The sequence below is a fragment of the Lepidochelys olivacea genome (assembly GCF_965140295.1).
Source record: "Lepidochelys olivacea isolate rLepOli2 genome assembly, chromosome: 1".
In the NCBI taxonomy this organism is placed as follows: Eukaryota; Metazoa; Chordata; order Testudines; family Cheloniidae; genus Lepidochelys; species Lepidochelys olivacea.
This window is the reverse complement of record NC_140411.1, coordinates 262,346,573-262,371,746: the sequence shown is the minus strand read 5'-3', so window position 1 is coordinate 262,371,746 and position 25,174 is coordinate 262,346,573. Positions and strand designations below refer to the sequence as shown.

General features: G+C 47.6%; 2 protein-coding genes across 4 annotated transcripts in view; one reads left to right on the top strand and one right to left on the bottom strand.

Moving 5' to 3' along the window:
* The window catches only part of CSDC2 (cold shock domain containing C2), a 29,014-nt gene extending 18,401 nt beyond the window's left edge, over nt 1-10,613 (bottom strand). The window contains exon 1 of one of the 2 annotated variants that reach the window (XM_084645647.1): nt 10,451-10,613. The gene's annotated coding sequence lies outside the window, so the exon portion shown is untranslated. Of the gene's footprint in view, nt 1-2,358; nt 2,989-10,450 lie in introns of those variants that run through there. The other variant, XM_084645648.1, reaches the window with a different exon arrangement.
* PMM1 (phosphomannomutase 1) overlaps nt 1-13,363 on the top strand; it is a 50,873-nt gene extending 37,510 nt beyond the window's left edge. Inside the window, exon 9 of one of the 2 annotated variants that reach the window (XM_084645167.1) lies at nt 13,333-13,363. In XM_084645167.1, the coding sequence (XP_084501293.1) occupies nt 13,333-13,348 (16 nt within the window). In that variant the 3' untranslated portion in view covers nt 13,349-13,363. Of the gene's footprint in view, nt 1-6; nt 231-13,332 lie in introns of those variants that run through there. The other variant, XM_084645164.1, reaches the window with a different exon arrangement.
* The last annotated feature ends 11,811 nt before the right edge of the window (nt 13,364-25,174 follow it).

Genomic DNA, 25,174 nt, shown 5'->3' with positions numbered 1-25,174 from the left:
CCCTAGGGGAAGCAGCAGTTGCTACAAAATGGTGCCGTACATCCTCCTCTGGCCTGCTCCATTCTAAGAGCTACAGCACACATTCAGAGACCCAAGAGCACACCAGTTCTGAAACCTGATCAGATGTGGATTTAGCCCGACAGCCAGATTAAGACAGCAGCACTACAGAGGTGCATCTAGGGTCCCTGTTTCTGGAGTCATGTGATTAAAAAAAGCTGCCCTGTTGATGTAATAAGAGTTTCTAGCCCTTATGGTTTGTTATGCTTGGGTCACATTTAGCAATCTAGAGACATCTGCTGGAGTCTGCCACCATCCTGAAACAGTGGCTCTGAGAAGTGTGACCTGCCCCGAGCTTCTCAGCTAGCTCTGGAAGAACCCTGCTAACATACCCCAATAAGGGATTATGGTTATGACAGGAAAGAGTGTAAGGGGCCCTGCCCTTTCACCCAAGCAGGTAGATCCTGGCTGCTGAGTTAAGTACCAGGGGGACCCCAGCCTGCCACCCCAGCTTCTCCAGAGGGCAAAGACAGAATTCCTGCTGTCCTCTCAAGGTGGGGAAGAAGAGGCCCCATATTGCTGCCCCTGTCTCTCTGGGAAGGGAGTGGGGCCCGCCCCTGCCTTCACCAATCCAAGTGGGGGTGAGGCCACAGGGGCAGAGCTATGAGAGGCCCCATGGCGTGGGGCTATCAGGGCACAATATCTTACTCCAGCCCTCTTTGGACCCAAAACAGAACCCTCTCGCTGAGCTCCCTTTTCTTTTAGTCAAAAAAGCTTTGATCAACCATCTGACCAGCCCTGCTTGGGGTAAAACAGCAGCACACTGGCAGACCTAGAGGGGAGCCTCAGTAAGGAACACAGATTAGCCAAAGTGCATTGAGAGAGCTGGGTGGAGGAAGAGCACGGCCTCAGGGCTAGAATAGCAGGAAGGGACATAGTCACCTGCACTACAGAGTTTTCTGCTTTGGAGTCTCTTATGCTAATTTTCTTGCATCACTTCATTCCTATTCTGGTGCCTAGACACCACAGATCTGCACCTTCCAGATGTCTAGACGGAGCTATATTGGCAGATGCAAGGACAGTGTCAGGTCTGCAATAGCAGGGGATGCTGCAGCTCACAATTGAAATGCATTGGCAGAGCTGCGCAAGGAAGGTTGCACAGCGCCTGCTTGAGACACAGTGGCTCTTTATAATGAGGACCCTTGTCTGCTAGGAAATTAGCTGACACCCCCTCCAACCCACCACAAGTCATTACACATGGACCATAGAACAGCCAGCAGCTTTGAGTCACTGCCAGTTCGGGGGTCACTTGAGCCAGCAGCCGAGAAGCAACAGGCTGGGTGTCGTATTAGTCCCCTCAGCCATCCAGAGCAACGTACGACCTTCTCTTTGGGCAGCAGAGGCAGAAAAAGGCTACGTCACAGGGAGGACGTGTGCAGCAGCGAGTGGCACAATCCCAACAGAGCACCTTCCCTGCCTGCCCTAAGCCCCGCAGGAAGCAAGGCAGTGCAGTAATCAAGGCTGAAATCGTGTTGTGCACGTACAGACAAGTCCTAGCCCCCCCGACAACGCCCTCCACCCTCTGCTAGTCAGGCACACTTCCAGTATGGAGGGACCAGGAGGGACCAGAACTAACTGGAGGCAGGTGCAGGGCCTGGTATCCTGCACTCTCTCTCTCTCTCTCTCTCTCTCTCTCACACACACACAGAGTCCCTCAGTGCAAGAAGCAGCCCCATGGGGGATGTCAGACTAAATGAAGGAGCTTTGAGTGCCCCAAGATCTCCCACACTGGGAGATCACTCAGATCAGTCTGAAATAAACTGACTGCTCCCACCCCACCCTTCTTCTGGCATCCAAACTCTAACAGTGTCCGAGGGCTCCCTCTGCCCCCGCACTCAGATCCTGCCCTCAGACTCAGGAAGAGGTGCGGAGGAGAGATCAGAAGAGCAAGCTGGATTTCCTGGGGCGTACAGTGATCTCCAAGAAGTGGCATGTCTCTCATTGCTGGATAATGGCACTTCATTACTTTGTGCCACAAACCAGCTTAGGCAGCTTGTTTCAATGCAGCCAGCCTGCCTCAGAACTGTCCCTGAGCTCTCATTTGGACTATCAGTGCCCTCCAGTGACCCACTCCCATTGAGGGCTTGTCCTCTCCCTGCCAAGAGTCTCACAAAGGGCACCACCAGATTGTCTATCGGACCCTTATACTTGGAGACTCCATCGCTAAGGGAGTCTGCAAACAAGCCTCACTGGATGATCCTCTTTGTTCCTAGACTTTAAGCCAACACCTGCCTTTCTCTCCCCCCTCCCACCCGGCTGCCCCTGGTTTTCAGATCAGCCCCCGCAGCAGCAATTTCTCACCTCCTCTGCTTCTGCCAGGCTCTTGCTGGATCCAAGTCTCGATCCCCCAGGCTGGTTTGTGCCCCAGGAACAGCGTTGCCTCCCTCCTGTCTGATCCTGTGGCCTAAGACGGCCCCTCCACCCTTCCTATGTATGTTCACCTCCCCTCCCACACACAACACTGAGCCCAGCTCTGGCAGAGGGACAGCTTCCTATCTCTGTGAAACACCACCCAGCATGCTACAAAACAGCACAGAAGGCTGAAGGAGGGGTATCCGTCAACCCCCGGACGCACCGCTGCGTGACACAGCCAGGGATTGCTGCCACCTGACACGCAGAGAGGCAGGGACTGGGGACCCAAGAGACAAGACTCCAAAATGGACTGGACCACAGCAGAAGCCTGCTTACCTCTGCCCCAGTCTTTTACAAAGAATGAGAAGCCAGGGCTCTGGTCACGGGCAGTCATTACAGATCTCAGGGCACTTCTCAAAATTAGGGTTGTTTACAATAAGATCCTGGCCCGACTCCAAATCAGATAATATTCTGTTGGCCTAACCCCACCTCCTGTGGGTTCTAATTGTCACTTCCCCTCCTAAGACATTGTTGGATTGTCACTGGCAGTCACACTCCTCAAGCCACACAACCCCTGCCACGATATAATGACAAAACTTAACATTTATATAAAAACAATCCCTGTGTATTCCGCCTGCTCGGCATTTGGGATTATTGTAGCATCATTTCCCTTTAATTTCAAATGCCAATATCTGAGCAAATGTAGCAAAAGGATTATCTTCCCCATCGCCCAAGTCTCTTCCTCTCCCTTGAAGTCCTACCTTCTCTGCCTTCCCCCAGTCAACCCTGCAGGGCAGTCATGCAACACAATGCCTGTAACATCACAACCACTTCTGTGGCTGACCAAGAGGAACATCACAAGCAAGTTCTGGCAGAAGGAGAAGCCAAGTGTTGGGGAGGAAAAAGCTCATTCCAAGAGGCACAAATATCTGCATTAGCTGGGAAGGAAACACCGGAAGTTGCTGGCAGAGCCAACGCTGTTTTTGATTAGCATCTCCCACCTGTTCCTTGTGACACCTCATCATGTGACACTTCAATCTCTGTGTTGTCACTTCTTTGGGATTCTTCAGTTGTTTCATGAGGCTGTGGGGCAGACCCATGACAACCAGGACTCTCCCATGCAAGCTTCTTGTCCCTGGACTGGGTGGATGGGCTGAAGGGACATTTTGTGAGAACATGGAAGAGCCACTGGAGGCAGAGATTGAGGCCGTCACAGAAAGAGCCCCACAGCAGCTGATGGGACGTAAAGTAGCGCTCAGCATTCCCATGGCATTTTACAGCTGCTACTCCTGGAGAAATTCTGCACCAAGATATTAAAAATTCTGTGCACAGTATTTTAAAATTTGGCAAAATTCTGCATATTTTATTTGTCAAAACAACAATATAAATCATGCCAGTTTCAATTATTTTGGTAATTTATTTCAAAATACCTGTCAGCAAGTACATCTGTAACAATACAGACAACACAAGAGATTCAGGAAATGTTTTTTGACAAGTAGATTCCCTACTAGGCCTATTCATACAGAACTCTGGGTAATAATTTATTTAAAGTTCATTTTTGTTGGTCTTTCGGAAGGTCTTCTAAAGAGAAGGATGTGTGGTTCTGGCTCATGGATCCTGTAATGGACCCAGCCAAGACTTTGCTGGACATCAAGTCTTCTCCAATACAGAACCATATTTCCCACATACCTCAGAAGCGGTGTAAAGGCTTGGAAGTCAGGGATAACGGAGGAGCTGTGGGAGAGGCAAGTAATTGCTGGGAAGGAGCCTGGGTGTGAACTTACAGGGTTGTTGGATGTAGGTGGGAGAAGTAAGGAACAGGTTTTGGGGGGGACGGGGAGGGCTTGTTAGGGAGCCTCCACTGAGCAGATGCTGGCTGACCCCTAGCCTCTCTCGTTCAGTCAGGCATATCTGCATCTGGGCAGCAGGTGGCCCGCCTGGTCGGGGAGGCTAGCCCCCGCCCAAGGCCCTGCTCCTCCCACCTGAGGCCCTGCCGGAGCCCAGAGGCCCCACCCCCACGGCTGCCAGCCCCTGAGTGCCAGGCAGCATGTGACCCCCCCAAGCCCCAGAGTGCCCCAGCTCCATGTGTCCCTGCACCCCTACTCCCATTCAGTCCCCACCCCAGTCTGTTGCACCCCACACACACACACTCCTTGGTGCTTGAACATAGGTGCTGAAGCACCCCCTGGCTTGAAGAGGTTTCCATCATATACAGGGTTTACAGTTTGATTCACTGCCTCCCCCACACACACACACACAGAGTACAAATTGTTCCAGCACCACTGCCCCCACTCGCCCTTCTGACCCCAGTCTGTGACTCCCCAGCAGACCCCGCGCCTCCTGACCTGGCCCCATGAGCAGAGCACTGTGAGGAAGGCAATCTCTTCTTTCCCCTGTCCACAGCTGGGACTGGCCCGGAGTGAGTGCTCTCTGTTCTGGTGCCACAGCAGCCCCTGGTGGGTGAAAGGCAGAACTACTGCACTGCTCCAGCAGAATGCGGGGGGAAAAATTCTGCATGGCACATGAATTCTGCGTGTGCGCAGTATTCCCCCCGGCGTAATCTGCAAACAGAGATGACACATCGCTCTTGATGATGGGCGGGAGCACAATTTCAAGATTTGGAGGGTGGGGTATGGGACTGCCCCACCCATTGCCTCTGGGCTAAGGAGCAGCAGCAGAGTCAAGAGCATTAGGGCAGCAGTGAGCAAGCTCCTCAGGGAGCATCTCATTGGAGCCTGCCTCCACAGGCAGGGGCCGGGCTCCTTCAGGGGAATAGGCAAAAATGCATCAGGGTGCAGCTCAGAGCTGTGCTGCCTGCCCTACCTGGGGAGTGCCCAGCCATGCAGAAGCAGTCCAGCAGGGATGGATGCCAGGCAGCCAGCCAGCGCCCTGGCTCCCACAGCCTGCGCAGCTCCCACCAACTTCCAATCCACCAGCTCCTGGCAGGAGATGGTTTTCAAATGGTGGGGTGCACCCGTCTCCCCCAAGAGCTAAATGGAAGGCAGAAATCTGGGGGAGCATCTGGGTTCACATGCCCCCCATGTCACCTCTGTCTGCAAAGCATTCTACATACAGCTAATCTCTCAAGATCAAGCTGCTGCACAATAAGAAGCCCATAAATCTCCTGGCAGATCAATATTTTTCTAACGGGGGGGCCATAGGATTCTTCCACCTCCACCCTCCCTAGTTAGGGGTTCATAATCTGGGCAACAGCAACCTTTTCAGGCACTATCTCTTAATTAGCACCTTAGTGGTGACTCAAGTTTTACCCCTCCACCTATGCCTGCAAGTTATTGGACCATTCGATTAGGTGAGTATGTGCTTGGAGAGCACATCTCAGACTCAAGTTTATTCTCCCACTAGGGTTGCCAACTCTGACTGAAACTATTCTGGGAGATTTTCCTCCCTCCCTCCCCCCCCCCCCACAACGGAATGTCATTTTCTTAAAATATCCTATTAAAATCTCGCTGATTGGTTTCAATACTTACTGGGAGATCAATGTTGATTCCAGGAGACTCCAGGCCAGTCCTGGAGGGTTGGCATCCCTATCTCTCACAGGCCAGCAGGAGGTGGGAGGGCAATGGAGAAGGGACAGAGCCATGTGTAAGTGGGGTGTTTTTGGCAGATATTGCTTTCCATGCTGGGGGACCATGGCATCTGTGGGTCCTTACATCTCCATTGCCCTGGAGAAACCACCCTCCTTTAGCTTGGCCCTGGTGTCTTGCCAGTCAAATAGCAACACTGATGGGGCCCAAAGGGCATCACCTAGTGCAGCCTTCCCACCACTAGAGATTGTGTCTCAGGGTCTCCTCTTGAGGAGCGTGTGCATTTGGCAAGGCTGAGGAGAGAATGCCAGGTGGGATTACGTTCCATCTCATCTGCAATTACAGATGGTATTCACCACATATCCCCAAATCCACAGGGCAGCATCCAGCTTCACACAGCAGTGCCATGAAGCTAATGCCCACTGGACCATTCAAGTGCCCAAGTTTATGTCAGGCACTACTGATGCCAGGACACCTCATGACAGCAGTCTCATTGATGCCCACAAGACAAATACAAGCAGGGAAGGGACCCTCCTTTCCAAATCCACCTCTGCTGCAAGGAAGCAATCCACATGCCCTGAAACAGAGAGACAGGAGGGCCCCTCCCCAATTCCAGAGACCCGTTAAGGGTCCCAAGACATGGGATAGTCTGCTCAAAAGTAAGCCAGGGTGGAAACCTTAGCACAATGGGTCACTATGGGATAGTCATACTGACCACAACCTAATCTGAAACCCCACCACAACCAAAGGAATGGAGGAAATTAAAGTCATGGAAAAGATGCACTAGAGCAGTGGTTTTCAACCAGGGGTCCAGGGCCCCCTGGGGAGAGGCCATGAGCAGGTTTCAGGGGGTCCACCAAGCAGGGCCAGTGTTAGACTCCCTAGGGCAGAAAGCCAAAGCCCCACCACATGGGGCCGAAGTTCAGGGCCATCAGCCCCACCACCCGAGTCTGAAGCCAAACTTAGCTGTTTGGGGGCCCCTGTGGCATGGGGCCCCAGGCAATTGCCCTGCTTGCTACCCCCTAATGCTGGCTCTGGCTTTTATATGGAGAAAACCAGTAGTGGTGGCACAGGTGGGCCGTGGAGTTTTTATAGCATGTTGGGGTGGGGGGGCTCAGAAAGAAAAAGGTTTAGAACCCCTGCACTAGAGGATGAGAAGAGTCCTTGCTCTTCCCATCTTGCCCGAGGGAGATGCAGAGGGGCTTGGGAGCACAGAGAAAGCCTATTTCATGCCCCTCCCCAGCAGGATTCCCCTTTGGATCCCAGCAGCCACATTCTTACGGGTAAGATCCATATTAGGCAAGGTGGAGGAGGGTTGTTGAGAAAAGCACCTTGCATTGCTCCTCTTCCACACCCCCAACAGCCATGCTCACCTCTGCCGTGGGACTAAGAGTGCTTCCTTCACAAGGGTTTCAACCTCTGCCGGCCTTGGCAACAGAGATCCGAGTGACAGACCTGCCCAGGGTCACTCCCGTGGCAAGTGCTGCATGCACCAACGCAGCTCCGCAAGATGGAAGTCAAGAGGTTTTCCAGTACAGCTCCCTGCCCATTGCTGACAGACTCATTCGCCCCAGGCATCTCCCTTTGGAGGGGAACAGAAGCTCCGTGGCTTTGCTTGGACAGTAGGAGAAGGTGAAAGCCATCTGAGTCCAGGACCCGAGCGTATAGGCCTCCTACTCTGAGCTCATTTGGGGGACCAGGCTCAGCAGCCTGTGTTCTAATTAAAAACCAAACCCTTATACTTCATTAAAAGCGCTGCAGTAGTCTTGAACCCTGCAGTTTTACTCTCTCCTGCAGCAGCATAAGGGACAGCTACCTTAGCTTCTTCAAGAAAGAAAAAAGGAATATTTCCAAGCATCACTGACATAGAAAAAAAGAAGACTTGTTCTACCAAAGAATATGCAAAAACCTAGTTCAATTATTCAAGAGAGGCTGTAGACACATCAGCTTTCATCCAGAGTTCCCTGCACCCCATTCATCCCAATGATCAGAAGCGCCCACAATTTATCAAACAAAAATCTCTCTTTTAAATACAGACACATTCATCTGGGAGCTGGCTGTGACCTCCTTTAACTAAACACCCTTTGGGTGCCTCCAAATATGGGAAGGATGCTTTTGAAGAGATAATACCCCCCTTTCTCCCTCCCACCCTCCCCTCAGTATAGGAGCAAAGAAAATCCCTCAGCTATCATTCAGCCAAGCTAGGGTATATATAGCTAGTTCAGTTACTCTGCCCCTGTGAATCAATGCCTCCAGCCCTTTAATCATCTCTGTTGCTCTTCTTTGTATTTCTTCCAACTTGTCAAGAGCTTTCAGGTAAGGAGGTGCCCAGAAGATAACAATATTTCAGGGGTGATTGCACCAAAGACAACTAAAATGGGACTGTTTTACATTCTTGCTCTCTAATTGGACGCCTCTGCACATCCAACCCCAAATTGCATCAGCTTTTTTGGTGGGTAGTTATATCCCATCACAAATTCATGTCTAATGTGCTGTCCACTCTCACCCTGGTCTGTTTGAGCATTCCTGCTCCCCAAGCTTCTCCTATTCCTGCTTCCCTAGCTTCTCCTATTCCATAGACTAGCTGCTTTCAGATTATTTTTCCTCTGGAATCTCATTTAGTTATTTCCTGCCCATCTCTCTCACTTATCTAGGTCGCTAGTGTTTGCAACTCCTCCCAGTTTAGAACCATCGCGAGTTTCCTTGTGCTATTTGCCACCTCTTCCAGATCATTAATAAAGATGATACATTTTAAGAAGGGGCTGATACCTGCAACATTTCACTGAAAATCCCCCCTCCCCAACTACTGCATCAAAGGGAGCATGCTGCCAGACTGGAGACCACCATGTGTATTTCCTTCAGGCTAGAAAGCATTCTTGGCACACCCTGGCCTCAGGCAATGAGAGAGCGGTAGTCTGGGCACAAAGAAAAGGAGTACTTGTGGCACCTTAGAGTACTTAGGTGCCACAAGTACTCCTTTTCTTTTTGCAAATACAGACTAACACGGCTGTTACTCTGAAGTCTGGGCACAGAAAAGTTAAAGCAGCATTCTGGCCTGGAGCCATTCATGAAGCTGGTCTAACACCCCCAAAACCCAAATTGTCTAGACAGACAGATCTCTCTCCATATAGGTCTACACCCACATACAATTAGTTTGTCCTCAGAGTTCAGTAACAAAATTACATTTTTATTTCCCCCCCTTATATACACACCCACTTAAGGTCACCGGTCTGAGAACTGGACTGGACTGCTCCCCTGGGTGATTATTCTAATGGATATTCATCTGGGAAATGTGGTGATTAAATACATAGTTTATTATAAACAGGTCTGCTGCATTGGTTTACAGACTACCCTTATTCTTTCTTCCTTCCTTCCTTTCTCCCTCCTCTTCAGATCAGAGCTCTGGTGTCTGGCAGGTTTTTATAAATGCTGTCTCTACCCAATGCTAATGAAAGCCTCTTATCCCTGCCTGGGTTGGTTACAGTGTCCTGCAACCAAGAGTTAAATCACATCACAAGCAATGCACTTTCACTTACATGTCCTAGATGTTAAATGCTCCTTTAGGGAGATGAATCACAATAAGATAAATAAATAAACCATTTACTGGATTACATATTTAAAGCTCCCCTCCCTTGAGCTGATCACACTTACCCCTCCGAGGAGCAGCCACGTCTACAACAGACCAGCTCGATTAATGATAAAATATAAATGTCACCTTTATAGCTAGATTATAAGAGCCTTCTTAGTCAGTGCTAGGTTACTGGATTTGGGGGCTGGTGGTGGGAGAGAGAACAAACAAGCTACCAGTGCCAAAGAGGTGGGGGTTGGAAAGAGAAGCCATCATGGAGTCTATATTTAAATAAATAAATAAATAAATATATATATGCATAATAATAAAAAAAGATACCCAGCTTGTTTTTTAATGGGAAGAGTGGCTGTTTTAATACCTCAAGCTAATGTTTCCATACACCCTCTTCCTTCCTCCTTTGGAGACTGGAATTGCTGTTTGCAGGAAACAATTTCGGTCAGTCAGTCAAAAAAAAAAAAAGCTACCCTCTTTCAAAGATCATTAAGGAGAGGTTTTAACCAATCGCATTCCCCCCCCCCCGCCCCGAAAATGACAGAGTAGATACGAGACGTAGCCCAGCTGATCCCAGCCTTCGATGGCAAAACTACAGCTATTCACCCACAGCACACAAAAAATAGATCACACACACAATACTCCGGCTGATGCCAAAGGGTTTTGGTTTTAAGGGAGGGGAGGGGAAGAGGAGAGAGAGAGAAATAGGAGGGGAAAGTTAATTCACATTTAATTTGACACCTTCTCCTCAATCTCCCAGGATGAGTCACTCTACACCTCTGGCTCTCACGGCAGTATTCCAGAGGGTACCGAATGGGGCATTTCCCCTCCCCTCCTAGCCAATTACAGCCCCTCCTGCAGCTTGTAATTTACAAAAAGCTTCCGTGCCTAGAGCGGATGAAGGCTCCGCTATTACCTTGCGGGCAGCAGCGGTCCTGTCGCACTCAGCCTCGCTCCGGGGTTTTTCTTCTCCCCCCCTCTCCTCTTGTCGGGCTGCTGGCGGCTCCTGGTGAATTGAAAATATTTGGCGTGTGTGAGGTTGCACCCTGAGCCTCGCACATTATACACTCCTGACGTCAGGATGCTGAGGGAGGCGGGGAGGATGGAGGGGACAAGTGGGAGGGATGATGATGATAACGGCTGCTCTGGATTTAAAGAGACACGTATTTTTTGCGCCGGGGGGGGAGAATAGGGGGGTTTGTAGGAGCACATCTCTCAAGAGTTCAGGCATGACTCGGGCTGGGGGTGTGCGAGAGAGATGACATGACCTAAGAGGGGTAGCCCTGAAAACTGCCGGGAAAGAGGCTGATTATGAGGAACAGAGAATGACCCAAGAATAGCAGAGGGTGGAAGCTGGGGTTCAAGCAGGGGACAGTCATTTATTTCATTGGCCCTGGCAGGTGGAGCTAGATCTTGCTCTAAGCTGCTTCCAGTCATTCCCAGTCATAATCAGCTCTTAAAAATCATTGGAGATTTGTAAGAGCAGGTTGGAAAAACACCTGTCAGAGATGGTCTAGAATTATAATACTTAGTCCTGCCATGAGTGCAGGGCACTGGACTAGATAACCTCTCAACGTCCCTTCCGGTTCTATGATTCCTATTGAATAGGTCCCCAAAGAGTAGTGAAAGGGAACTTCTCTTCCCCAAGGACTTTAGTCCCATCAGTCCTATCATGCCTCCTCCTCAGTACCTGCCCCGGGAGAGACTGTGAAATGCTATAAGCTCTCCTGCTCTCAGGTTCTGGTTCAATGCAATGTTGTTTATGGTGCATTATAGAGAGGTCCACAAAGTTTCTATTTAATAGCATTGACTCATTATGTTTAAACCACTATTAATTTATTGTATTGGGTCAAACTTCATTACAGTTTAGTCCATGCTTAGCAAATCTCTCTGTTTATTCAAAGTATAGATTAGGACTGGCCATACTAAGCCCATTGAAATAAATTTCACTATATTGACTATTTCTGCCTGTTATGACTTTTCTACTTGATAAACAGTGACAGATGGTCTCACAATATTTCAGCCCCATAGTCATCATTAATCAATTCTAGATATCATATAGTAAATTTCAGTTCCTGAATCATTCCTATCCCTGGTTCTAAAACACGACATAAAAGCAGAAATAATACAGACATAAAGAAAATGACCTTCTGAATTTAGTGTGAATTTTTCAACAGTTGTGGGTAAGGCTAAGATCTTGTTATGGTTATTTTTAGTAAAAGTCACAGACAGGTCATGAGCAATAAAAAAAAAAATCATGGAAGCCATGACCTGTCTGTGACTTTTGCTGCTGCAGCATCATGATCGTCCCCCCCCCACTGTGGTGGCTGTGACCTGTGGGTTTCCCCCTCTGCCCAAGGCAGCTGGGAGCTGCAGGGTGATCATATTTCCCAAAAAGAAAATGGGACACGCCTAGCCACAAGCCCAAGGTCCGTCTCCCCCTCCTGCCCCTGTGCTGGAACTCTGAGGAAAGCCCCCTGAGGAGGCTGTCGACCTTCAGCCTTCACTGAAACCCTGCCGGGGGGGGGGGGGGGGCCTGCTGGCTGCCAGCTCCAGTCCTGCTGTCCCTGTGGCTGAAGCAGAAAATGTCTCGAGGTCTCTGGAAGTCAGGGATTTCATGACTTCTGCAACCTCCATGACATAAATGTAGCCTTAATCATGGGTGCTGTGATTCCCTCCTGACACAGCACATGAGTGAAGTGTGGACCTGGATGAAGAACAGCTGACTGAACCAGGCAAGACAGAGATAATGCTGTTCAAAATTGAGTAAGCAGTTTGAGGAACTAACTGAAAGGAAGACTTCCTTTTTCCCTGATGGTGTCTGCTGGCTGCTGTGGTCAGGCATACACCGTCTCAGGGGCCTGCTTGCCCCAGGATGCCTGGGAAGATGTACAGGTTTCAGAGTAACAGCCGTGTTAGTCTGTATTCGCAAAAAGAAAAGGAGGACTTGTGGCACCTTAGAGACTAACCAATTTATTTGAGCATGAGCTTTCATGAGCTACAGCTCACTTCATCAGATGTATGCCGTGGAAACTGCAGCAGACTTTATATATACACAGAGAATATGAAAAAATACCTCCTCCCACCCCATTGTGCAGCTGGTAATAGCTTATCTAAAGTGATCATCAGGTGGGCCATTTCCAGCACAAATCCAGGTTTTCTCACCCTCCACCCCCCCACACAAATTCACTCTCCTGCTGGTGATAGCCCATCCAAAGTGACAACTCTTTATAATAAAGTTGGGCCATTTCCTGCACAAATCCAGGTTCTCTCACCCCCTCACCCCCCTCCCAAAAACCACACACACAAACTCAGTATCCTGCTGGTAATAGCTCATCCAAAGTGACCATTCTCCCTACAATGTGCATAATTAAGGTGGGCCATTTCCAGCACAAATCCAGGTTTTCTCACATCCCCCCCACCCCCATACACACACAAACTCACTCTCCTGCTGGTAATAGCTCATCCAAACTGACCACTCTCCAAGTTTAAATCCAAGTTAAACCAGAACATCTGGGGGGGGGGGGGTAGGAAAAAACAAGAGGAAATAGGCTACCTTGCATAATGACTTAGCCACTCCCAGTCTCTATTTAAGCCTAAATTAATAGTATCCAATTTGCAAATGAATTCCAATTCAGCAGTTTCTCGCTGGAGTCTGGATTTGAAGTTTTTTTGTTTTAAGATAGCGACCTTCATGTCTGTGATTGCGTGACCAGAGAGATTGAAGTGTTCTCCGACTGGTTTATGAATGTTATAATTCTTGACATCTGATTTGTGTCCATTTATTCTTTTATGTAGAGACTGTCCAGTTTGACCAATGTACATGGCAGAGGGGCATTGCTGGCACATGATGGCATATATCACATTGGTGGATGTGCAGGTATACGAGCCTCTGATAGTGTGGCTGATGTTATTAGGGAAGATGTAGTAACCAGAAATCTCTCTGTTCGCTTTCAGCTGGCCAGCTACCAGTACTCATTGCTAAACACCTTGCCACAGCGATCTGAGACTCTGTCGCTGCCGGGCTGGACTATTGCAACTCGCTTCACCTGGGGCTGACTACCCCCACAGGTACCCAGAAACTGCATGGTCCAGCATGCCTTCTAAGCAGAGCTACACACCAACAGTTCATCACACCGGAGGCGTGGCACTCTGTGTTGGCTGCCATTTGCATTTCAGGTGCATTTCAAGGTCCCCATCTTCAAAGGCCTGGCTGGGTGAGGCCCCAGTTGCTTTAGGGGCCATATCTTTCTGCCCTTTGCCAATCCTGCTATGTCCAAGAGAGCCACTTCAGTGTGCAGAGCCTAGATTTCTACTTGTGAAAGCTCAGCTTAAGGCACCCTCAGTGACGGGCCCACAATTATGGAATAAACGCCTACAGGAAATCTGAGTGAGCCCAAATCACATTGTCCTCAAGTCTATATGGCTGGGTAGGAGGTGTCTGTGTCCGCTGCTGCTCCTGCAGCTTTGGCAGGAGCTGAGGAAGCAAAGCAGCACTGAAGAAAGGAGAGCTGTGGATTCTCACCTGCCTCCTCATTCAGCTGCTGCTGCAGGGCTGAACCAGCCGACACTGGGACCGTGGTCCAAAATGTTTTTAAGCTACTATCTATATACTATTAAATGGCTTTAAAATAAACCCTATTTAGACTAAAGAGAGGCAGCCCATCCCTTTGGGCATTTTTTTTAAACTATAGATTTGTGACTTTTGTCTTTTTCCCCTGTGCTCAGACGATGGCTTTCCATACAACTGACCGTACCAAACCACTAGCCCTGCTCAGCGTGCTGCGAGACACACTGGGCTGAATTTATCCCTATGCGGGTGCTGAACCCAGTGCAGGGACAAAGAAGACAGACAAGGCACCTATGTCAGGGTATTCCCTGGGGTCAGACTCCTATCTCAGATTACAGAAGCCGGAGTAGCTGTCCTAGCTTGTGACCCAGCTGCAATGGCAAAGGGCCGTCGTGAACAACCAGGGCATAGGAATGCATTGGACACACCCGCTCTCATCCTTTCTGCACTGGGTGCTCTCGTGGGATTGGAGAGTAAAGCTGTTCCTGCTGGGGACTCACCCTATGTCCAGAGGGCAGACCCAGCTGCCTCACAGCCCCTATCAATCAGCAGAGGGAAGAATTCAGCCCACCAGTTTTAAACTACAGATTTTCAACTAGAGTTTTCCCAAATAACCATGGTGTAAAATACCCAGCACAAAATGAATCGGCCACTAGCAGCACCCAGTCTCCAAGAGAAATTGACTACCCTAGAAAAAGGAGGAGAGAGATCTACCTTCTAGAGGTGATGAAGTAGCTTTACATTTGTGAGGCACTCAGCTACTACAGTGAGGAGTACCATAAAAATGCTGTGACATAAATAAAGTACATAATGTGTCTGTAGCTTTTAAAATATTTGTACTTACTTGTTATGGTGCCATAAGTGTACATGTTTCAGAGTAACAGCCGTGTTAGTCAGTATTCGCAAAAAGAACAGGAGGACTTGTGGCACCTTAGAGACTAAACAATTTATTTGAGCATAAGCTTATGCTTATGCTCAAATAAATTGGCTAGTCTCTAAGGTGCCACTAGTACTCCTTATAAGTGTACATGGAGCTATACAATGAATGTTCTGTGTTGATCAATTAACAGTTTCCTTGGTAGCTCCAAAGAGCTTGCAGTCTAATAGCATAAGCTAAACAGTATGGTACAAGACAGGACAGACTGGGATATGGGTATCAGAACCTGAATGCTTCATGGAATAACTGGGGGCTTAGAGGTTTTTGAAGGAAGAGTTCTTGAGAGCGTGACACATGGTGACTTGAAGGTGGTTCAAGGCATATAGAGCAGTGGTAAAGGCATAAAGTCCAGAGTGCGTAAAGAAGACAAAAGGAGATGAGAGGAGGGAAGTTTTAACTGAAATTAGGGTGTGGGTGTTGGAGGGAGATAAGGACAGAGATGGAAGCAAGGGCAGAGTGATGGAGGGCTTTGGATGTTAGAAGATACTTGAACCTTTTGTGGGGGATCAAACCCAATGCCGAAAAGTCTATCTATGGGATTGCCAAATTCAAGTGTTCAAAAATCATGAGTCAGATCCCCAGAAACCATAAGGCTGGTTTTAAAATCATGAGATTTTTTACAATAATAAATGTTGGATTCTTTTGATTTTCCTGCTGGTTTATGAGCCATTAGGTAACACTCACTTGATGGTTTAAAGCTTTTCTCCCCAACCACAAGGTCTAGAAATGTACCTTTAAAAAAAGAAAATGAAAGCTGAGATTCTCATGGATCTCTTGATTCCAGAAACCACTGCTTTAAGCAACACACCAAATATTGCAGCACTCGCAATACAATAGCAAAGGTTGGCAACATTGCAGATGTATGTATGTATGTATGTATGCATATGTGCGTACACACACACAGGTCTACAGCTGTGCAGGGCATCAAGACCAGTGGGATCTAGGATGCATACCCTATCACCACACATTGAGCTGAGTATCTGATTTCCAGAGCTTTACAAAAGTCAAGAATTCAGAAAATCAGCCTCACATATAACATTAAATCACTAGGTCAAGTGAGTGAGAGAAAGACAATACAGAAACAAGTGCACTCCGGGATATGTATCGTTACCCCTTTTGACCCAAGAGGTTACCAATATTTGGGGCCTTGTGGATTGTTTCCACCAGGAGGAGAAATTGATGATGAACTCTGCTATTTCTTTGATGCAGTCCTGTGTATTTATGAGGAATGTACAAAACAGTCTTGGATTCCCTGAATACAACAGGAAGCAAACAAGAGGCAGTTTTCTTTCTGTGTAGTCCAAGCCTCTTTTTCCAGCCAGCATGCTCCCCAAAAAGTTCTCTTAGCTTAAGAGCATAAGAACGGCCATACAGGGTCCATCTTACCCTGTCTTCTGACAGTGGCCAACGCCAGGTACCCCAGAGGGAATGAACAGAATAGATACTCATCAAGTGATCCATTCCCTGTCACTCATTCCCAGCTCCTGGCAAAGAGAGGCTAGGGACACCATCCCTACCCATCCTGGCTAATGGCCATTTTGATGGACCTATCCTCCAGGAATTTACCTAGTTCTTTTTTTGAACGCTGTTATGTTCTTGGCCTTCACAACATTCTCTGGCAAAGAGTTCTACAGGTTGACTGTGTGTTACGTGAAGCTTCCTTTCAGGGGCCTGCTACAAGCAGCAGAAAAGATGGTCCAGTGGTTTAGGGCAATGGTGTGGGCACTTTAGGTTCAGTTCCTTGCTCTGCCATGGCCTTCTTGTATGTTTTTAGGAAAGTCAGTTAGCCTCTCTGTGCCCAACTGTGCAATGGGGATAATAATGCTTCCCTACTGTGAGGATGTGTTGTGAGGATAAACACATTACAGATTGTAAAGTGCTGTGAGACCTACTGATGAAAAACACTGTATAATAAATAGGGATTATTATTATTAAGTGTTTCTGCTACCTTGTCTGTCTGCTTCTGTGGTGTTTCTGGCTGCACCTCCCCAGCTCCACCAAAACAATACCCAGCCCCTTTGCATTCAGCCCTGTGACAATCCCCAGAGTATAAGCTGGACTGATTGATAGCTCTGTCCCCTCAATTCTCCAACATGGAGTGCCTTTTACACTACTTTTCTGTGAGAGCAACTAGTCCCAATCTGCTCACATACAGCCTCCAGCATGTAAGTTACTTTCAGCTGAGTTATATGAGTGCTCTTTGCCAGCCACTCCTGAATTATAGTATAGAGAGACACCAGCAAATTCCCAGTGCCAGACTTGTCCCCAGAAATGTGTGTTTATATTGTCAGCGCTCTCCTTCTGGACAACACAAACTCATATAAAGTCTGTCATTTTATTTTTGAAAATGATATGCACAAACCCTGTTATCTCAAAAGGAGTTTCTCAGACACTTCAATCTAAACACATACCAGTTTAGATAAAACAATAAAACAAGTTTATTAACTACAGAAAGAGAGATTTTTAAGTGATTACAAGTAATGAGTCATAAAAGTCAGAAATGGTTACAAAGAAATAAAAGGTAACATGCAAACTAATACGTAACTTAACAAGCTAAGTGAATTTAAAGCAAAAAGGTTTCTCTCATCACATGCTTACAGCAGTCTGGCTGGATTTTTCAGCCAGGACCCTTCCCCCAGTTCAATGATGCTTCTTTTCTCTTTCAAACATTGTTGATGCTGTGAGTAGAGATGAGAGGACAGAGGCGATTTGGGTCCTCTGTTCTCCCTGCTTATAGCATTTCTCTTCTTTGAGAATCATCTCCAACTGGGGTTCAGGCGAGAGCAAGTCTGTTTGCAAAGATGTGAATTTCTCACTCATACCCTACTCCTGGGGGAATTCTGCTCCACTGCGAACGTGCAGAATTCTTCTCTGGTGCAGAATTTATTTTCTGCACAGAAAATACATTCTGCCGGAGCAGTGCTGCAGTTCTGCCTTTTGCCCACCAGAGGCTACTGTGGCAGCAGAATAGACAGCAGCAGCTGACAGGCAGTAACAGCCAGCAGCTGGCTGCATTCATAACAGCACCCTTGACTGCGGAGTCAGGTTAGGAAGCACAGGATATGGGGGGACAGACTGGAATACATGGGGCAGCTGGGGCCACAGACTGTGGTTCAGAAGGGCTGGGGGAGACAGGAGCTAGTGGGGTGACAAGCATTGCACCAGGGGCTGAATGGGAGGGGGCTGCAGGGCCACATGGGGACGGGGGGAGGGAGGTGCAGGGACACATGGGAACAGGGGCAGATGTGCCTGACTGAATGGGAGAGGCTAGGGGTCAGCTCCCCAACAGTTCCCCTCCCCCATAAAAAAACTGCTCCATACTTCTCCCACCCAAACCAACAACCCTCCAGGTTCACGCCCATGCTCTTTTCCCTCTTCCTCAGCTCCTCCCTTTCCAGATTCCCCCAGTCCTTTGCACTGCTTCTGAGGGGTGCAGGAAATATGTTTCTTTATTGTAGTTTAAATGAATTATTACCCAAAGTTATGTATTAATTTGCCTAGTGAGGAATCTATTTGTAAAAAAAATATAAAAATCCTGAATTATGTTTGTCTGTATTATTACAGACATTACTTGCTGACAGGTATTTTGAAATAAATTACCAACATAATTGAATCTGGCATGACTATATTGTGTTATTTTGACAAGTAAAATGTGCAGAGTTTTGCAGAATTTTAAAACCGCAACTCCTAGCCACCGGCCCCGGAGCTCCAAGCCACCGCTGGTGGTGGGGGGGACCGCACAACTGCCATGAGCTGCAGCGGCGTTGGATGCTGGACCCTCCACTTCCCATTTTATCACAGTTATTTTTAGCAAAAGTCATGGATAGGTCCCGGGCATCCGTGAATTTCTGTTTATTGCCCATGACCTGTCCGAGACTTTTACTAAAAATATCCATGACAAAATCTTAGGCTTAGTTATAAATGGTGCTGCACTGATGGCTGGGAGCACTGAGTGCCTCTGTGTGCCTACAGAAGAGATAAAGCATAGAAAATAGCAATGCAAGCATCTGCCACGCATCATACCCCTCCGGCACAACCTCTTATTGGAGGGGCCAACCATAATGGATGAGAACAGAGATCAGTCTCTCTGCACCATTCCATTCTTGGCAGAGGGTGCCGACTTGTCAATTAGTACCAGCTGTGGTGGTGTTTTTTGTGATATGGCCACTGTTGAATTGAGACCCACAAACGCATTTCCTACAGGACACTCAGCAGACTTTGCACACTGACCATTTTTGGTTATTACCAACATGGGCCTGATTAGATCAAATGTGATCTAGAGCTGAAAGGCTTGACAGACTCTAATATGACATGATTTGCCGCTAACTCACTTTCCTTCCCCATCCCTAATTCACCTTCCTCTCTCCTTTGCTGCCCCGACTTAACTGTCTTGTGTCTTATTCAAAACTCTCCAGACTGATCATCTCTCTCTGCCATCCCAATACCTCTATTTCCTCTTGTGAGGTAGAAATGTTTTATTCCATACCGCTGGGAGAAGGACGTGGGCAAGAGCCTGGGGAGATGGAGAAAAGGGCCACACCCTTGCACAAAATAGTGATGGAGCAAATCTAACAGACAAGTGTAACAAAACAACTGTGCCTCAGTTACAGGTCCTAACAACGGTGCATTGAGAGACCTATGTAAGGCAAAGCCTGGAATAGCAAGGGGTGCTGCAGATCTCAATCAAGGTGCACTAGCAAAGCTCTGTGGGGCCAGGATTGGGATAGCTGGTGCTGTAGGGCAGCAGGAAGATACACTTGTAGTCTGTGTGGGGCTGGGACTGGAATAGCAAGGGGAGCTGCATATAAAGCTTGAGGCACATTAACAGAGCTGTGTGGAGAGCTCAGGACTGGGATAGCAGCAGTTAAGGACTCCGGTACTCACCTGGCAGGTGGAAACTGGAATAGTACATGCCCCCACTAAGCACACTTCTAGCCTTCATCATCCCCCATTAAAAAAAACAAAAATATTCAGACCACAAATATTTATGAAGAAAAAAATTCCAGTGAAACAGGATAATTACTAAGTGAGAGAGCATAATATTGATCTGAAAACCCCAACTACAGAAAAATAACATGCTAATAAAGCCTAGAGACACTAGTCCCAATCCTACTCCCACGTGTGTTCCCCAAGACAGTACAGTATCTAATAATTCAGAAACACTCCCGCTGCATACTGCTGGGTAGAACTTAGTGTTTGCATCAAAGCGATTGCACTGACTGTGGTTTTGACTGGCAGCTGCTGAGATGCTTGGTTTTCCTTAAAGCTTTTTTTAAACACCTCAAGCCTTCTCTTTTCATCTTGCTTTGGCAAGTTTCAGGCACTAGCAGAGCCCCTTGTTTTCCACAATTCTTCAACTACTCATTTTGCTGCACAATCCACTGTTGAATAACTGTGCAGGAGAAACTACGATTATCACTGGGAAGGTCATCATTTACTGGATGTGATTATCCAATTTGTATGCATGTATCATTTCTGTATCTGGAGTTAGGAATATTGACTATGTAACAATTATAACTGTGGTTATATTTGAAGATGCCCACCAGACAGTGAGCAATCAGCCTTAATAGGCTGCTAGGAAAAAGACAATAAGTCTTCAAAGATGTGAATTATCACCCGAAATTGGGCCAGCTAGTAAGCTTAGGGAGGACTAATGACCCGTCAGAGTTTGGCAGAAAATAGCATGTTTATTATACTGATAGCTCAAAAGAAGGGGGGGGGTCACACTCACACTCTCACGCTCCCAGGACAGGCACAGCACTGGAGATGTCAGGATTCTTCAAGGTAAGTGTCCCACAGCACAGCGATGGATGGTGCGATGAAGGTAAGTCTTCCCGAGGCACGATGGAATGCAACGCGGCGAACCACTGGCCAGGCAGTCTGGGCGAAGGGCCTTCATGGGAGGTACAAGCTTGTGAGTGCACTCCTGAGCACATGGCCCCTTCCCCTTTTAAGGACCTGCTCCTCATGGCCTGTGACTAGAGATGACTTGGCCATGTCTTGTTGGTCACACTGCACCTCGGACAGTGTCTGTGCAGTGTCATGCATTGGGTGTGTGAGTGCTGCCTAATCAGAGTGCCAGACACCTTGTCTACCTGGGACCTCTTCTGATCTTCCAGCTGTTCAACCAGCCCATTCATCCCACAAGCATTCCAGGAGGGAGGGGGAGGGGGAAAGCCACTTCACAGGTATTCGAAGAGGGAGAGGAGACAAAAAGGGGTGGGGGGGAAAGGTGTAACAGACCTTTTGAACATACAGGTTATACAGAGCATACAGATCACTGCTTCTCCTACAACATGGATCCCTCATCTTTTGGGAGTTCCTTCCTGTGGACATTGAAAATAAACCTGGTTTCACGGTTGTTTTGACACTACAAAGTCAGGTGATAATGTCACCTGGTAAAAAGTACCACCTTCGACACTGTTGGTACTTTTACACTGGAAACAAAGACTTCCCACCTTATGTAAATTCTATATAAGGCTGGGGAGTAAGGCAAACAGGACTCTTCTCCATTGCCTTCCTGCCCAAGAAGAAAGACAGCTGAAAGTACCCGAGGCGACAAAGGAACTGGGCTGAGAGGAAGGCACGGGATGAGTCTAGACTGAGGCTGCGTCTACACTGCCACTTTCAGCGCTAAAACTTTTGTTGTTCAGGGGTGTGAAAAAACACCCCCTTGAGTGACAAATGTTTTAGCACTGAAAAGTGCCAGGATACACAGCGCTTTATCGCTGGGAGCACTACCACTGCTCGTTCAGGGTGGGGTTTTTTTTAATCACAGGGAGAGCTCTCCCCCAGCGATAAAGCGTGTCTACACTGCCCACGTCACAGCACTGCCATGGCCATGCTGTAATGTGGGTAGTGTAGACATACCCTAAGACAAGATTCTAGTCTGTAAAGAGAAATAACTGGAACTCGATGCTACAGAAACTCTGCAACTTGTCTAAAACAACATTTAGAGTGAGAAATTACATTTTGTAACCTGTTTCTTGAGTGTATTAAGCCTAGTTTGCGTGTTTTGTTTTATTTGCTCATTAATCTGCTTTGTTCTGTTTGCTAACCCTTATAATCACTTACACTCTACCTTTTATAGTGAATAAACTTGTTTTTGTTTATTATAAAACCCAGGTTGTGCAATTTATAACTGGGGTGGGGGGCAAGAAGTTGTGCATATCTTCCTCTACATTGAGGGAGGGGGTGAATTTATGAGCTTACGTTGTATAGAGATTTCTCTGTTAGGATATAGATATTCAGGCCTATCTGTAAAGGCCTGTACTTTAAGAATTTAGGTGTATTCTTATCACTTGGCTAGTTAGAGGTATAAAAGAAAGAATCAAAATCACTGTCTGCCAATGTAAGGTCCTTCTCTTACTGTGACAGTCTGGGGCCCTGTTCTTAGGCTAAGGCCTTTGGCTAAGCGACAGAGGCAGCCATAAGCTGGGAAGCGACCGGTCACATCCTCACATTCCAAAGTAGTCACATGGAAAGAAGGTGCTATTGGGCTGTTAGGAATACAATCCTGTCCTGATAGTGCCTATCAGCTCCAGAGAAAGGGAAGTGCCTAGAAAATGTAAAAGAAAACTTAGTTTGATAGCATCCTGTCTGGCAAGAACTCACTTATCAATACTGGGATGTGAAATCCTCACTTCTGTATTGTCTTGCCATTATAGTTCCCACTTTGCTATTCATAGATTCATAGATTCATAGATATTAAGGTCAGAAGGGACCATTATGATCATCTAGTCCGACCTCCTGCACAACGCAGACCACAGAATCTCACCCACCCACTCCTGCGAAAAACCTCTCACCTATGTCTGAGCTACTGAAGTCCTCAAATCATGTTTAAAGACTTCAAGGAGCAGAGAATCCTCCAGCAAGTGACCCGTGCCCCATGCTACAGAGGAAGGCGAAAAACCTCCAGGGCCTCTTCCAGTCTGCTCTGGAGGAAAATTCCTTGCCGACCCCAAATATAGTGATCAGCTAAACCCTGAGCATATGGACAAGATTCACCAGCTAGATACCTAGAGAAGAATTTTCTGTAGTAACTCAGATCCCGCCCCATCACATACTGGTTCTGACCAGGTTCAAGAGGCACCGTAGGGAAAGAATGGGGTTTTGGAAACAAGGGGCAGCCTGAACTGACTCAGGGTCCCTCATTTGATCCTTGAACTCAGATGAGACTATAACCAGGAGGTCAAAACACTGTTGAAAGAGTCTGAAGGACTGGAAACCTACCAGTGTCTCCACGTGGTAGGCTTAGCATGAGTGTAGAATATACTGGTTTGTATGTTTTTTCATGTAATGCTTTTGTCCTAAATAAATGTACTATACTCTTAAAGCTGGGTGGTCACTCTCATAGCCCCTGGGAGATAGCAGAATAATCTCTGTCTGGTTCTGTGATTGTTCCTGTCTGCTGTATAATTAATTTTGCTGGGTGTAAACTAATTAAGGTGGTGGGATATAATTGGTTACATAATCATGTTACAATATGTTAGGATTGGTTAGTTAAATTTTAGTAGAATGATTGGTTAAGGTATAGCTAAGAATATTACTATATAAATTAGGGGCAAACAGGAAGTAAGTTGGGATTCGGAAATAAGGAAAAGGAACTTGTATTTAAGCTTGCTGGAAGTTCACCCCAATAAACATCGAATTGTTTGCACCTTCGGACTTCGGGTATTGTTGCTCTCTGTTCATGTGAGAAGGACCAGGGAAGTGGGAGAGTGAAGGAATAAGCTCTCTAACATTCTCTACAGCACAAGACAATATTATCTCGGGTGTACTTTCCAGAGGGAAGCGGCACTTGACTGCTGGGCAATTTCCTAGCTGAATCTCCCCATAGAGAGCTGCTTGCAGACTCTGTGCGATTCTACAGCTGGTACGCCCTACCTGTGTGTGTACTGCCAGAGGCAAGAGATCCTGATTCAGCAAAACAGGGAAAGGAGGACCAGGCTAGTGGAGCAGGTGGGCTCAGTGAAATCCCAGTACATCAGGGGCATCCTGGAAGGGTGTCCAACCTGTCACACTCTCCTGCTTTGATGACAAAATAAAACTACCTCAACAAGGGGCATAGATCTTTTAGCAGCAAAATTATATCGACAGTGTCAGTGCAGACACTGCACTTGATTATGTCACTGTAAATGGCCTCCAGGAGGTATACCACAATGCCTCTCCTGACTGCTCCGGTCAGCAGTTTGAACTCCATTGCCCTGCACCCAGGAAGGCTTCTACCCCTCCCCCTTTAAAGGACTGGGAATTTTTGAAATTCCACTTCCTGTTTGCTTGGCATGGAGAGCTCACATCGCATCTTCCCAGCTGGCCACGAAGGATCCATGCAGCAAACACTCTCCTGCTTGGAGCACACCAGAGTTATTGGATCTGCTGGCACTGTGGGGAGAGGAGGCTGTGCAGTCTCAACTCTGGTCCAGCTGTAGGAACTTTGATACCTACGGTTGGATTTTTTGGGCATGTTGGACAAGAGCTATGAATGGGACACACATCAGTGCCATGCAGAGATAAAGGAGCTGAGGCAGATGTACCAGAAGGCAAAGGAGTCAAACCGTCACTCTGGTGCTGTGCCAAAGACCTGCTGCTTCTATAAGTAGCTGGATGCCGTCCTCAGCAGTGACCCAACCTCCACCGCCAAAGCCCTTTGGATACTTCAGCGGGGCTGGAGACAGTGGACAAGAGACTCAATCTCAAGGACAAAGTTGTAGACAACGAGGTTGAGTTGGAGGACAATGTGGAGCACATGGCAGGGTCATCTAGTGGCGTGGCAAGTCAGGACCTCGTTTCCACTCCAGAGGGGTCTAGCCAGTCCCAGCAGTCCATTTCTGGCGTGCATGATACAGGAGAGGAGAGCTCTGGTAAGTGATCTTTTTGAGTTGATGCTGCTCAGTTATAAGAGGCAGAGCTGTCCTTTGCTTTGTATATTCTAGAAGTGGGTGAAAGGATAGAAATGTACAAGACTAGCTGTGTTTGTGTGCACTTAACATTCCCCTGTGCAGCTAAGCAATGTAGTGGAACAGTGTGTTAATGGACACCAAGATTTCAAGGGAATCCTTCAGAGAGATCTCAAGGAAACTTTCCTGGAGGTACTCACCAATCCTCTGCCAAAGTTTCCTTGGCAGAGCTGC